General features: G+C 49.5%; 1 protein-coding gene across 1 annotated transcript in view; it reads right to left on the bottom strand.

Annotated features, from left to right (window-relative positions):
* Positions 1 to 12,444, bottom strand: part of elp4 (elongator acetyltransferase complex subunit 4) — a 61,244-nt gene that overhangs the window by 27,009 nt on the left and 21,791 nt on the right. The window contains exon 9 of the mRNA XM_042061831.1: positions 9,822 to 9,928. Within this exon, the coding sequence (XP_041917765.1) occupies positions 9,822 to 9,928 (107 nt within the window). The remainder of the gene's footprint in view (positions 1 to 9,821; positions 9,929 to 12,444) is intronic.

Here is a 12,444-nt window from a genome sequence, read left to right as displayed (position 1 = left end):
ATAATATGTAGCTTAAGTGTAAAGACTGAATATGTAACATGTTATATAATACATGTTATACTCTTTTTGCAGTCTCTATGATGACTTTTAGGGCTGGTCTGTTTACTGTGATGTTAAAGTTTAGCACCTCAGCCTTCTTTGCCAACTCCCTCCATCTCGCCCTCTCACTCTCCTCCCCAGAGCTGTGAAAAGTGTGGGAAAGTTATTTTTAGTGCAGATGCCGGGACACACAAAGCAGCCAACAGGAGAGCAGAGCGAGGAGAGGAGAGGAGAGGAGGAGAGGAGAGGAGAGAGGAGAGGAGAGGAGAGAGGAGAGGAGAGGAGAGGAGAGGAGAGGAGAGGAGTGCAGAGAGAGGAGAGGAGAGGAGAGGAGAGGAGAGGAGAGGAGAGCAGCACAGTGCACTGCACAGCAGAGCAGAGCAGAGCAGAGCAGATCAGGGCCCTGCTCCCCTTCTGCTCCGGATCAAAATTCCACCTTTGAACCAGCCGGCCCTGCGTCCAGATGGGGGGCCGTGGGTGGAGGATGCGGAGGAGGCTGATGCCTGGGCTCCACCAAGCAACTTGAGGAAGCAAGGGACTTCAGAAAGTATAAATAAATAAATAAATAAATAAATAAATAATACAAAGTTTCTCCTCGCTGTCCTCCAGCAACCTGTGTTTTGTTATGTTTGAGCATGCTCTGCGCTGGCACAATGAGGTTGAAATGATTCCCTTCAGTTTGGTTTGATAGCTTTTCCCTGGAAACGTTGTCACCGACCGACAAAATGCGTGTCCCATGTAGTCATGGGAAGATGGGAAGTGAGCCTGCCAGCCACGCGATCCGTGGTGTGAGGAGGAGACGTGTTTCACGAGGACAGGGAAGATGAAAACAACTGCCCCTTCTACGTGCCGGGCAACAGATGAGCTTATGTCAGGGGCATTTACCCCAAAAACAGCCACGGAACTGCCACACTCTCTCACCATGCCAAACAAGCAATAGCCCAAGCAGTAGCAGCAGCAGATAGAGAGATAGAGAGAAAGAGAAAGAGAGAGGGAGAGAAAGAGAAATAGAAAGAGAGAGAGAGTGGGGTCCCCGGCTCATTCAGTGAAAGACCAGACCCCAGCCCTAACTTTAATCCGGCCTGAATGGTGGCTACGCTTCAAGGAGCAGCTGGCCCTAATGGCAGCTGAGACGTGGACCGGCCTGTGCAGAGTTCAGGGCTAACCGATTTAACAGCTCACTTCCATGGCCTGGTTCAGCCAGACCGCGCAACACTAAACTACACCAGAATCAAAGTGATAGTTGTTGTTTTGTTGTTGTTGAGTTCTGTTTTTTTATCTTTAGGACAGCTTTCAGAATTGTTTTGTGAGACTCCAAAAGGGGTTTGTTTTAGTTTTGTAGAAGTTAGAAACTTCTCGGTGACAAGATGGACTGCCACTTGTGTGAACTTTGAGAAGGACTGTCCACAAAAACAACACCAGTCTCTTTGAATCAAGCTTTCTGTAGAGAAACTGGTTACGTTAAGCACGCATTTTGTAATTACTTAAGTTATCTGCTGATAACAAAGGACTCGGCTCAATCTGAGCACACATGGCCTTCAAGGCTTTTGGCCATGCCTCTGCCTGACAGACAGGTCCGTATTTCACGGGTCCTTAGCTGAATTTGTCAGCAAACCAGAAGAGGTGGCCCGTGTCTTCATTTTCAACAGAGGGGCAATGCCGCAGGAGCAGAGCCAGTGATCCCTAAAGACAGGATCCACACAGCCACGAGCCAAAGCACTGCGCTCACGACTCCAGCCTTCATCCTCTGATGATGATGATGGCTTCATGACACACACACACACCACAACAGCCGGGTGAAACACAGGTAAGGAGCGGGTGTGTGTGCATGTGTGTGAGGATGTTGACATTTCCACCCTGTTTCACCTTTACTCTCTGACTTTTCTCTCTGTGTAATGGCACATTCGCCTCTCTGCTCCTGAGGGCGGACCAAGCAAGGAATTTAACCAAGCACCGAGCTGTAGGCTAAATCTCTGCAAGACCTTGCTGAAGTTAAAATAACAATACAAAAATCAGTCCTTTTAGATGTAAAAACATGGTCTCTTTTCTTGTTTTTATTTTAATTTATTCGAAAGTCCTTGGTTTTGCATTAAGGCTTAACCAAGCCAAACAGATCACATACTTAAAACTATATCATCTACATTTTGCCTCTGTAAGGCCAAAGCATGTTGACAACATGACACCTCATCCAAATAAAAAGGAAAGAGCATGGGTTTTATCGCCACTGCTCATGTTTCTGTCTGCTCAATCAAGCAGGCTTAGAGAGCGCCCATCTCCGGAGTGACACTACAGTCACATCAACAGCCTCCATCACCACTTGTGTGGGAGCGTGATGTTTGGGCTCCTCCTGAAAGTTATCCATCTGAAGCATGAAATATGGATTGTGTGTGTGTGTGTGTGTGTGCGTGTTCGCTGCAGCTGCTGATGCTGCCTCTGTTCCTTCTGCTGCTGTAGCTGCCGCTGGTGTTGCTTGCTACACCCGTGTGCGGAGGAGGCCGCTGTGCGAGTGCTGTAGTCACACCACCACCGCTGCCGCTGCCACCGCCACAGCTTAAGTGAAACGCCACTGAATAATGCACGTGCATCTGATGTATAGCGCTAGGGCCTTTCATAAGGACTCGGCTGGTGGGCTGCCCTGAGATCTCATTGCGTGCCGCACCCTGGCCAACACAGCTCACACACACACACGCACACACACACACACAAACACACGCTCGCACGCACATACACAAACTCTATCACCCTATTCCAAGAAATCGCAGCACACTAGAACCCTACTTAGTCATAGCCAAGAGGGCGATCAATTATTCACTAGTTGTATGATCTCAAGAATGTCTTCTGATGACAACAGGCAGAACCTGAGACAGATGTATGGAATACCTAATAAATGGATATTAAAACTTAATTTGTGAAGGTGGAGCCCCAGTGTCTTAACAATAAGAAACAGTGGCTGAGTAAAACACAAACAATGCTTCAATCAAAGGAAGGCCTGCACCTTCTACAGTCGACCACAAACAGATGACCCCCCCCCCCCGCCACCTCCCATTACATACAGAACCTGTGGTGTCAGTCATCTCTAGCTCTGCCCATCTGCCCAGTGTGTGGGAAGCCTCCCTGAGCGTCCACTGGGCAGCTTCTCGCCGGACGAGCCCCCAGTCTATTTAAGCCCGACCTGGAAATCACTTAGTGTCGGCGGCACACACACAGCTGCAGCACGCTGCCCCGCACTGTCCCGCCCCCTCCACTCGGCACGCGTCGCCATTAGTGGCCGTCGGATCCGTGGCCTCGCCGCCTCCTGGCGCCACGTCAGTGCCCCTGCCTCAGCACGCACTGCGGGCACAGCTCAGAGATAAACACTGTCACTGCTTCCTGGTTTAGAGGCCTGTACACCACTCCTCCTCTCCTCCTCTCCTCTCAGTGTGCCTCTCCGCACATTAGAATTAACAATGTACAAGTGCAGACATTCGGGAAGTGTTCCTTCTGATCTGTGGCTTTCGGGTTACCAACGCCATACGGCAGCTCTGATAGTGAAAACACTTCTGCCATACTACTTTATTCATAGTACTTTATTCTGTCCTCTAGCAGACGGATAAAGCTTCTATATTCAGTGTAAAACCTTCTAAAGAAAATACAGAACATGCTTTGTATGGCTAGAATGTTCACCATCAGATATCGTCTTCAGTGTAGATCTGGCCCGGATCTTGTGCAGATCAGCTGGCTCTGCGCCGGCAGAGGAATCCGGCTAACCGCCCTGTTAGCGCTGCAATTGGGGTGAAAGTGCACTGGGAACGCCACAGCAGGCTGGCGTTGGTGAACAGTGGTGCAGAGCTGAGAGCTGCGAGCCAGCAGATTGACAGCACCTTGGCCCAGACACAACCAATCAATCAGGATTGGGCCCGAGGAGCCAAGCTTTCACAACAATAACACAACAAAAGCCTGATCCGAACGGAATGCGTCCATCTCGCTGAAGGCGTTTGATGAGTCAGGTTGACACATTAATTTCATTAGCCAGCACGGCACAGTTGTCATATGGCAAAAAAAAAAAACAGATTGCTCTGTCGTTGAAACGGTATGTTCCCTAAGCAACGTCTTCCTCCAAAACCACAAGAACCAGCCCATTCCAAAGAAACTGGCCGATAGCAAGGGCGGGGGGTGGAGGTGGTAGTTCTGGTTGTGGGACTGGGGGGGTGGGAGATGCTAATTATATAAGCATTTAACTGCCATCGGCCCTCACTGGTCCTGAGGCTCCCTGGTTTCACCCTCGCTAAGTCGGGGTTAATTTGACACAAATCCTGGGGAGAGCGCCCTCATCTCATGCTTCACCTCCTGACCCCCACCCCCCTCCACGACGCCACCCTGACCCCCCCCCCCCCCCCCGTTCCTCCAACATCCCCAAGGTGAGCTCAGTCTGGGGGTGTCACACAGGCAAAGTCAGGGCAGTCAGGAGACATGCCTCTCACATTCTTCTCTCCATTCCCAGGTGAGGACCCCGTCATTCTCCGACTAACGAGACAACACTGAGCGTGTGTGTTGTGGGAACATGTGAGCAAATGACAGTTAAAGGGGGTTGGTACATGTGTACACCTGTGCAAGTCTGACTGGGTGTACATAGGGGCGCCTTTGTGCCTGGTAAATGAGTGAATGATGAGTAAGTGAGTGAGTAGGTCGTGTACATTTGTATTACACAATTATGAATGCACGTTGAGCAAGTGAGTGACGTGAGTATGTGGACATTTGTGCATTTGTGTTTGGGCAAGTGACTGCGTGTATGTGTGCTTGCATATGCGTGCGTGTTTCTGTGTGAGAGTGAGTGTGTGTGCGTGTGTGTGTGGGTCCAGTTGCGTGTGTAGGTGTGAGAGCTAATCACAGATTTACACCTACCCCCTCTACCTGCTCCAACAGGGCCATGGGTTAATTCTGCCCCACAGGCAATGGGGCTAATTGACTACTCATCAACCGCCAATTGAACCCTAGCTGTCATTTAAACGACCACTCGAGACTAACTGGCAGAAACCTTTCAGTGTGTGTTAGTTCACCACATACAGTATATCAGCGGCCCTGCCGTGTCAGAGGTCAGCATGGTGTGAAATCTAAATTACGCAGCAGTTGCGGCTCATAGCAGACCCAGTACAGTGGAAAACCACCAGCTGGGAGAATATTCCAGAACCCAAGAACAACTACATAGAGAATGTTTATACTAATGAGTCAAAAATTAAAGTCAATAGAGTCAAGTGTTTTTTAACAAAGGAAGTTATTGTGGTGTGTGAATTTAGACATATTAATTATGTCAATCAGTGGCGTTTGAGTGGTGATGATGGGTGTCAAGGCTGCGGTTTGCATTGGAGTGTTTCCTGCTCTCTCACCTTCTTCAGCTTACTGGGCTGTGTGTTTGGAGTGTTTCCTGCTCTCTCACCTTCTCCAGCTTACTGGGCTGTGTGTTTGCGACTGCGTGCCGATCCCTACATGTGACCGGGTCACCGTCAGGAGCTGCCTGCTCCAGCACTGCCGGGCCTGTCAATCAACTTCTCATTCTCACGCGTCAAGCATCTTGCAAATGCCGAGTCACCTCATAAAAGGTCAGGGGAGGGTTTGAAAGCTTGTGTGTTTGTATATATGTGTGTGTGTGTGTGTGTGTGTGTGTCAAAGACAAAGAGAGGGTGAAAAAAAGAAAGAAGAGCTACAAATAGATCGCATAACTACAGAACAGTTCACCGCATGTGCGAGCAAATTTCTGGCTGTGAGTGATTAGCCTAGCGCAGGCTGCTGTCGGAGTGAGTGATTAGCCTAGCGCTCGCTGGCGGTTTGTCTGTGTGGGTTTTCCAGCAGCCCCAACTACACGTCACCACCCGATTGGTATCTGTGCTGTCAGTCAAGCCGTCCCAACACACATGGACAGTAGGGGTCATAGCTAGGTTGAGACACGCAGACGGGTTGGAACGCAGACTCTAACCCCCTGCGGCTTGTCCCTGAGGTGGGGCTGAGGTAGACTAATACCCACCTGACACCCCCCCCCCCCCGTAAACTCCACCTGCAGGCTGACCGTCCGTCCGCTCTTCCTCTTCAGGTACGATCGGCATGCGTTGGTCGGCAGCGGTGCTCGAACGTGTGAACTCGTGACAGCCAATCAGAGCATCTGAGCTGGGGTGAGACGTGGATAAACAAAAGAGACTCTGTTCGCTGTGATGGGCCATAGCAGGCTGGAAAGTCCCCTTCTGAACACAGAGTTCCGAAACTAGTCAAGGGAAGTACCTCGCGAGAACAGATTCGGTCCCTGATCCTGATGGATCCGTTTCAGACAACAAATTGGTTCCTATTATAATTTCGGAATTTCTGTCAAACTACAAGCATACGCATTTGCAAGTTACCTCTAATGGCTGCCGAGGTATCCTGACGTGATAAGGGCGAGGCAAAGACTGTTTGCATGACTGAAAATACGAGAACTGCAGGGCATTCAAAAAAGTATATTTCATCAACATGGCACAAAGTTCTAGAGTACTAAAGTACCAGAGTACTAAAGTACCAATACGGGTCAAGGACACCTCCATTTCTTACACTTGGAATACTTTTATGTGGTGTCTGGATGTACTATTGGGAAGAGGTCCTTGTCAGAGGCCAGATAAGCCTGACGGAGATGTGGTCAGGGGTGAGGGGTGGTCACGGGTGACCCACAGAGGGGATGGGGAGAGGGGAGGCGTGGGGCGAGGGCCTTGACCCCGCGGCTCAGCACCCTGTGGCTGAGTGCTCCAAGGATGGACACGGGGCTACGGAGGGAGAGGAATGGACAGAGTCGGGGTGGTGAGGGGGGCACAGGGGATTAGGGGCCCTGGTGAGGGCCGGCTTAGTCATGGCCTCCACCTGCCCCCTTCACCCCCAAAACACACACACACACACACACACACACACACACACACACACAATCCCATGGAGACACACTGGTGCCTTACTCATCTCGCTGTCTGGCATCTTTGATGTCCGGGTGTTGAGCGCTGGCACTAAGAAATAGGTCAGTGTCGGCACCAATCAGAGTGCCACAGTCCCTACACAGCTGATTGGTCCAATCAGAGTGACACTGCCAAAGTCCCTACACAGCTGATTGGTCCAATGTTGACTCCATGTAACTTCAACCATACATGATGAATTCACATCCGGCAAGCATACAACCATCATGACATGAAGTGGTGGCACAGCATGGGGCTATGGCCTACAATCACATTCTAAAGTCATGGTCAAGACAGTCCAGTCCATTCATCCAATCTTACCACCACTCCCTCAATATGGTCAGTCTCTGTCCTTACCAGACAGGACCACCTAACCAGCAGCCCCCTGAAAAAGAGCTAAACAAAAGTCCAGACAACCCCCCTAGCTGTGCACTTGCAGCAGTGCTAATACAGTCCCATAGACTCCCGGAGAAGAGGTGAAGGGCTCTTGAGCTCAGTGGTTGGGCAATTAAACGGCTATGGAGGATAAGCACCTTGACTTTTATTGGGCTCCATAAATCAGCGCTGAAGTGTCTGTGGAGAGGGGTGTGAAATGGGCCACTGAAGTGTGGGGAGGGCGGGGGGGGCGGGGGCGGGGGGGGGGGACCCTCCAGCTTCTCCCTCGCCCCAAACAATGGACTCCACGATTAACTATTAACAGCCCTCACCGAGGTAACATAATGAGAGCCAATGATGGGCCCTAACGAAGAGACGGGCAAGCTTTTGATCTGGCTCGGGAAGGCAGGTTTTGTGTTGATGGATAGGTTGTGTGTGAGTGTGTGTGTGTCTGTGTGTCTGTGTGCGTATGTATGTATGCATGTGTGTGTGTGTGTGTGTCTGTGTGTGTCTGTGTGTGTCTGTGTGTGCGAGAGACAGAGAATGAGTTTGAGAGAGAATGTGTATGTGTTTTTGTGCATTGCTAGCGTTACAGTCACGCAACTAAACTCCTCTTTCATCTAAAGTGTGTTTGAGGTAAATGGGGTGTTGGAAGTTGAGGGGGGGGGGGGGGTTGTGTGTGTGTGTGTGTGTGTGTGTGTGTGTGTGGGGTGGGGGGGGGGGGGGGGGGGGGGGCTTTGAGGTGGCGTAGAGAGGGGCTGCCAGGCGTTGCCATTGTCTAATGAAGTGGTCGGACTAAAGGGGTCAACGGGTCAGCAAAGGGACAGGACAGCGTGTTCTCCACGCCAACCGTCAAAGTCGAGCACAGCTCCACTGGCCAGCCCCCAGGCCATACAGGAGGGAGAGAGCCTGGTCAATTACTCACCAACGCCAGCCTCACAAACAGCTAGATTCACCATGAGATCACATCACCTCCTGTTCAGTCTTCACTCTGTTCTATTCTGTTCATTGGAGAAACACCATGGCAGTTGCCAGTATATAGATGCAGAAATGTCCAAACGTCACAGAAAGTAACTGGCGGACTTCAGGAGACATCATGAATAGGGTTCTATGATGTCAAAAAGACCACAAACCTCCGATATGGCAGTGGGGAATTAACTGTGAAATAGCTGGGAAGTTTTTGAATCTTTACTTTGCAGTAGAGCAACCAAACCCATTTCCGATGACTCATCTCCACCGAAAACGCATCAGACATGACGACTACGATGTCTCAGAGGGCCGCAGCACAGCATCTGAAGTTGTTACACCATTATAATATATTTACATTACGTTATTATACGGCTCTTCACAATGCAAGTAGAATGCTCCATTGACTTGAATGGGATTTCCGAAAGTTCTAGCGGTCATTATTTCTTGGGAAAGGACCTCTGAAAACAAGAATGACCGCTGTCAATGGCAACGGAGCTTGCGCTTGGAACTTCATTCAAAAGTGACGGTTGATCAGCTGTGTTCTAAAGAATGTTTGATTCAAGTTCAGCGTGTGTTGCGAACTATTTGTTTCTCAGCAAAAGCCACGACGAAACGGAAACAAATAAGTGTAAAGAGACATATCATAGAGTTTATTTTTTCGTTTTGGCAAGTAGCCATATAATAAGCGGGATAATGTATAGAACGCCGGTCATTATGGGAAAATAAGTCCCTTCAGGGCGAAAACAAGACCGGGGTCCGGTTCGCCCTGTCGGGACTTATTTTCCCCATAATGACCGGCGTTCTATACATTATCCCGCTTATTATACATTTACATTACGTTATTATTGCTCTGCTGTCCCACCGAAACGCCGCACACTTAACCAAGATAACAATGACACCGTCCCTTTCTCATCTCCCATTCATGAGGGGTTTTTGTCGAGACGCTCGAGTGGCTTTGAAGTGATTTTGAGGAAAGTGTGTCAACTCCGGCGTTTAATCGATGGTTTCACCTTTAGGATTGACACCCAATAGCGGAAAAGAACAAACAGAAGTCGGTGGAGCGTGGCAAACACAAAAGCCGATGCATAATCATGACCTTTTAATGTGTGAAGCCACTGGAGAGGAAAGAAATAAAACAAAAAAAAGGCAAGAATAAAAGCTTTTAGAGATGATTTCTTGCCTTCTCCCAGAGGAAATCTACCTCCGTTTACAACCTTACCGCTTACAGTCCTCTCCCAGAGTATATGCAACTAAGACATGAGAAACAAGAGGAGAGAGGAGTGTGTGTGTGTGTGTGTGTGTGTGTGTGTGTGTGTGTGTGTTTGTGAAACAGAGAGGTAGAGCTAGAGTGTATTTCAAGCAATAGTAAGGGGTTTGCAGGAAAGTGGTGTGTGAGAGTGTGTGAGAGGGTTTGACAGCCTGGGCGTTGTTTGTTGACGTCTGCCAAGAGAAGGCCGTGAGAGGAGCTGTGGCTGTGGCCCTGGCTGTAGCCCAACGTACCTCAATGGTGAACTGCTTCCTCTTGAGTTTGAAGGCCAAGTCTTTGGTGTCGGGGACCTCACACACCAGACAGTTCAGATGAGGCACCTGATGCACCTGGAGGAGGCCTGAGGGGACAAGAGAGATCAGGAGAAATATCACGCTAGAAAATATTATAAACATATAAAAGGGATCTCTTAAAATAATCCAAAAATGTATTGGAAATTACTAATTTAAGAGTTTTACTGATATGCTGTAGAATTAATTATTTTTCATTCAATCTTTACAAGCATTAGCTCTCTACCATTTCATTTCTCATTGTGCTACTTGATTTATGAGCTCCTGAATTAACAAGCATGTGCTGCTATGATTGACAGATATGTCCACACAGACATGGACAAAATTCCCATGAAAACATACCGTGTTTTAAAAGGCCATGTAGAATATTCACACAGATACATATAATCTTCCCACCCAAACACCCAACCTTGCAGACACATGCACACACACACACACACACACACGCACGCACGCACAGACAAACACGAGTGCCCAAGTTCATGCTGTTTTTGGTGTTTCTGGCTGTAAACACATCAGGCTATCATGTTCCACGCTAGACACTGGAGCTGAGCATTATGGTCATTTTATTAACTGCACCATTGGGCAGAAACCAAAACACAGAGTCTAAAGAGGAAGGGAGGGAGGGAGGGAGAGAGGGAGGAGGGAGATAGAGAAGGAGAGCAAAAGAGAGGATGCGAGTGTGCGTGTGAGCAGGAGGGACAGAAACAAACTTAGAGGGAGAGAGAGAGAGAAAGAGAGGGAGAGAGAGCGTGCAAGAGAGAGAGGGAGAGAGAGAGAGAGAGAGGGAGAGAGGGAGGGAGAGAGAGAGAGGGAGAGAGGGAGGGAGGGAGAGAGAGAGAATGCTAGAGGAGAGATGGGGGTAAAATGGGGTCAGTCAGCAGCATCAAAGAGGAAAAAGCAAAGCAACCCCCCCCCCCCCCACCTCACAAATAAGGTGTCTTTTAAATGTAGAATTACAGATGCAATAAGAACACTGAAACAGAGTGTGTGTGTGTGTGTGTGAGAGAGACAGAAAGGGAGGGAGAGAAAGAAAGGAGGAGAGAGAGAAAAGAAAAGAGAAAGAGGCGGGGTTAGAGCAGATGTGTGTGTGTATGTGTGTGTGCTAGAGTGTCTCCCGTGTGCGAGCGTGTGTGCGAGTGTGTGTGTGTGTGTGTGAGCATGTGCACGTGGTGTGTGTGTGTGTATGTGTGTGTGCTAGAGTGTCTCCCGTGTGCGAGTGTGTGTGTGTGTGTGTGTGTGTGTGTGTGTGTGTGTGTGTGTGTGTGTGAGCATGTGCACGTGGTGTGTGTGTGTGTGTGTGTGTGTGTGGAAAAAGCCTGGTTGTGAGAGCAGTATAGTGCCGGGGCTTCTGTGTGCGCTAGGCTGACTCTGCCCTGCCTGATTCGCTGTGACAGGACTCCCAGCATGCTTTGTGCTGCAGACGCACCATGAGAAGAAAAGAGTGGCCTACTGGACCTCCCCCCCCCCACCATTGTGTCTATAGGCCTTATGGTGAAACACTAATGGAATATACCCCAAACTGTGAATGCCGGAGAGAAATCAATAGCCCGAGCGTCAAAGACAACGAGACTGAGCGCTACTCGCACGATCAGTGACGACAGTAAATTAACACGTTTCTGAAAATATGTTTGAGATTGGGTGAATCGATGGAACTGAGATATAAGTATGGTTGTGTCAAAGGAGAGGGGAGAGCGCTGTGCGCTGTGGGCAGGACTGAGAGTCGCGATGATGTGAAGATGAAAAGGGAGCTTTTAAACTGAGGCTGCGGAAGGAGTGTGCTGCGGAAAAAAGACATCACATTAGCCAGGGAAGAATAAGGAGCTGTGTGTGGAAGAGAGAGAGAGAGAGAGAGGAGGAGGAGAGGAGGAGGAAGAAGGGAGGGATGAATAAGATGGAAATGAGGAAGTCGAAAGTAGGAGTGTATGAGAAGGAAAAGAGATGGAGGAGTAAATAAGATAGTGATGGAGAGAGAGAGAAAGAGAGAGAGAGAAAGAAAGAGAGAGAGAGAGAGAGTTAGTAACCTGGAGTGTGAAAGAGTGAGAGAGAGTTAGTAACCCAGAGTGTGAAAGAGTGAGAGAGAGAGAGAGAGAGGAAGAAGCATTAGCACACATAGTAGGTGATCCACTCAGCAATCTCCACTCTCCTCTCCTCTCCTCTAGTTTTCTCAGCATTCAGAATCGACTTCCTCGCCTGGGCTGGAAATGCTGTTTATAGCAGCAGTGGTGGTGGAGGTCTCTGTGTGCTTCGCTCGAGAAAAAGAAGGAGGGGAAAAAAAATTGATTCCCTGGCCTGGCAGGGCCTATGGGAGCCTGATGGGTGCCCGTGGGTGGGGGGGTTGGAGCGGCGGTGGGGATGGGGGGCAGGGTGGAGCGCAGCGCAGCGCAGTGGCAGCTGAATCCCCCCCGGCCTGTCTGCCAAGGAGCACGTCTGATTGAGCAGCCTCACGCTAACACGACCTGACAGCCAGCGAGGGGTCCACCCTGTTTCCTCCACAGAACTAATGCACTTTTCCCTCTGCGTGTGAGTGTGTGTGTGTGTGTGTGTGTGTCTGAGGGTGAGAGTG

The sequence above is a fragment of the Alosa sapidissima genome, chromosome 14, assembly GCF_018492685.1.
Source record: "Alosa sapidissima isolate fAloSap1 chromosome 14, fAloSap1.pri, whole genome shotgun sequence".
Classification (NCBI taxonomy): domain Eukaryota; kingdom Metazoa; phylum Chordata; class Actinopteri; order Clupeiformes; family Clupeidae; genus Alosa; species Alosa sapidissima.
The sequence above is the reverse complement of the archived record's forward strand: the minus strand, read 5'-3'. Positions and strand labels throughout refer to the sequence as shown.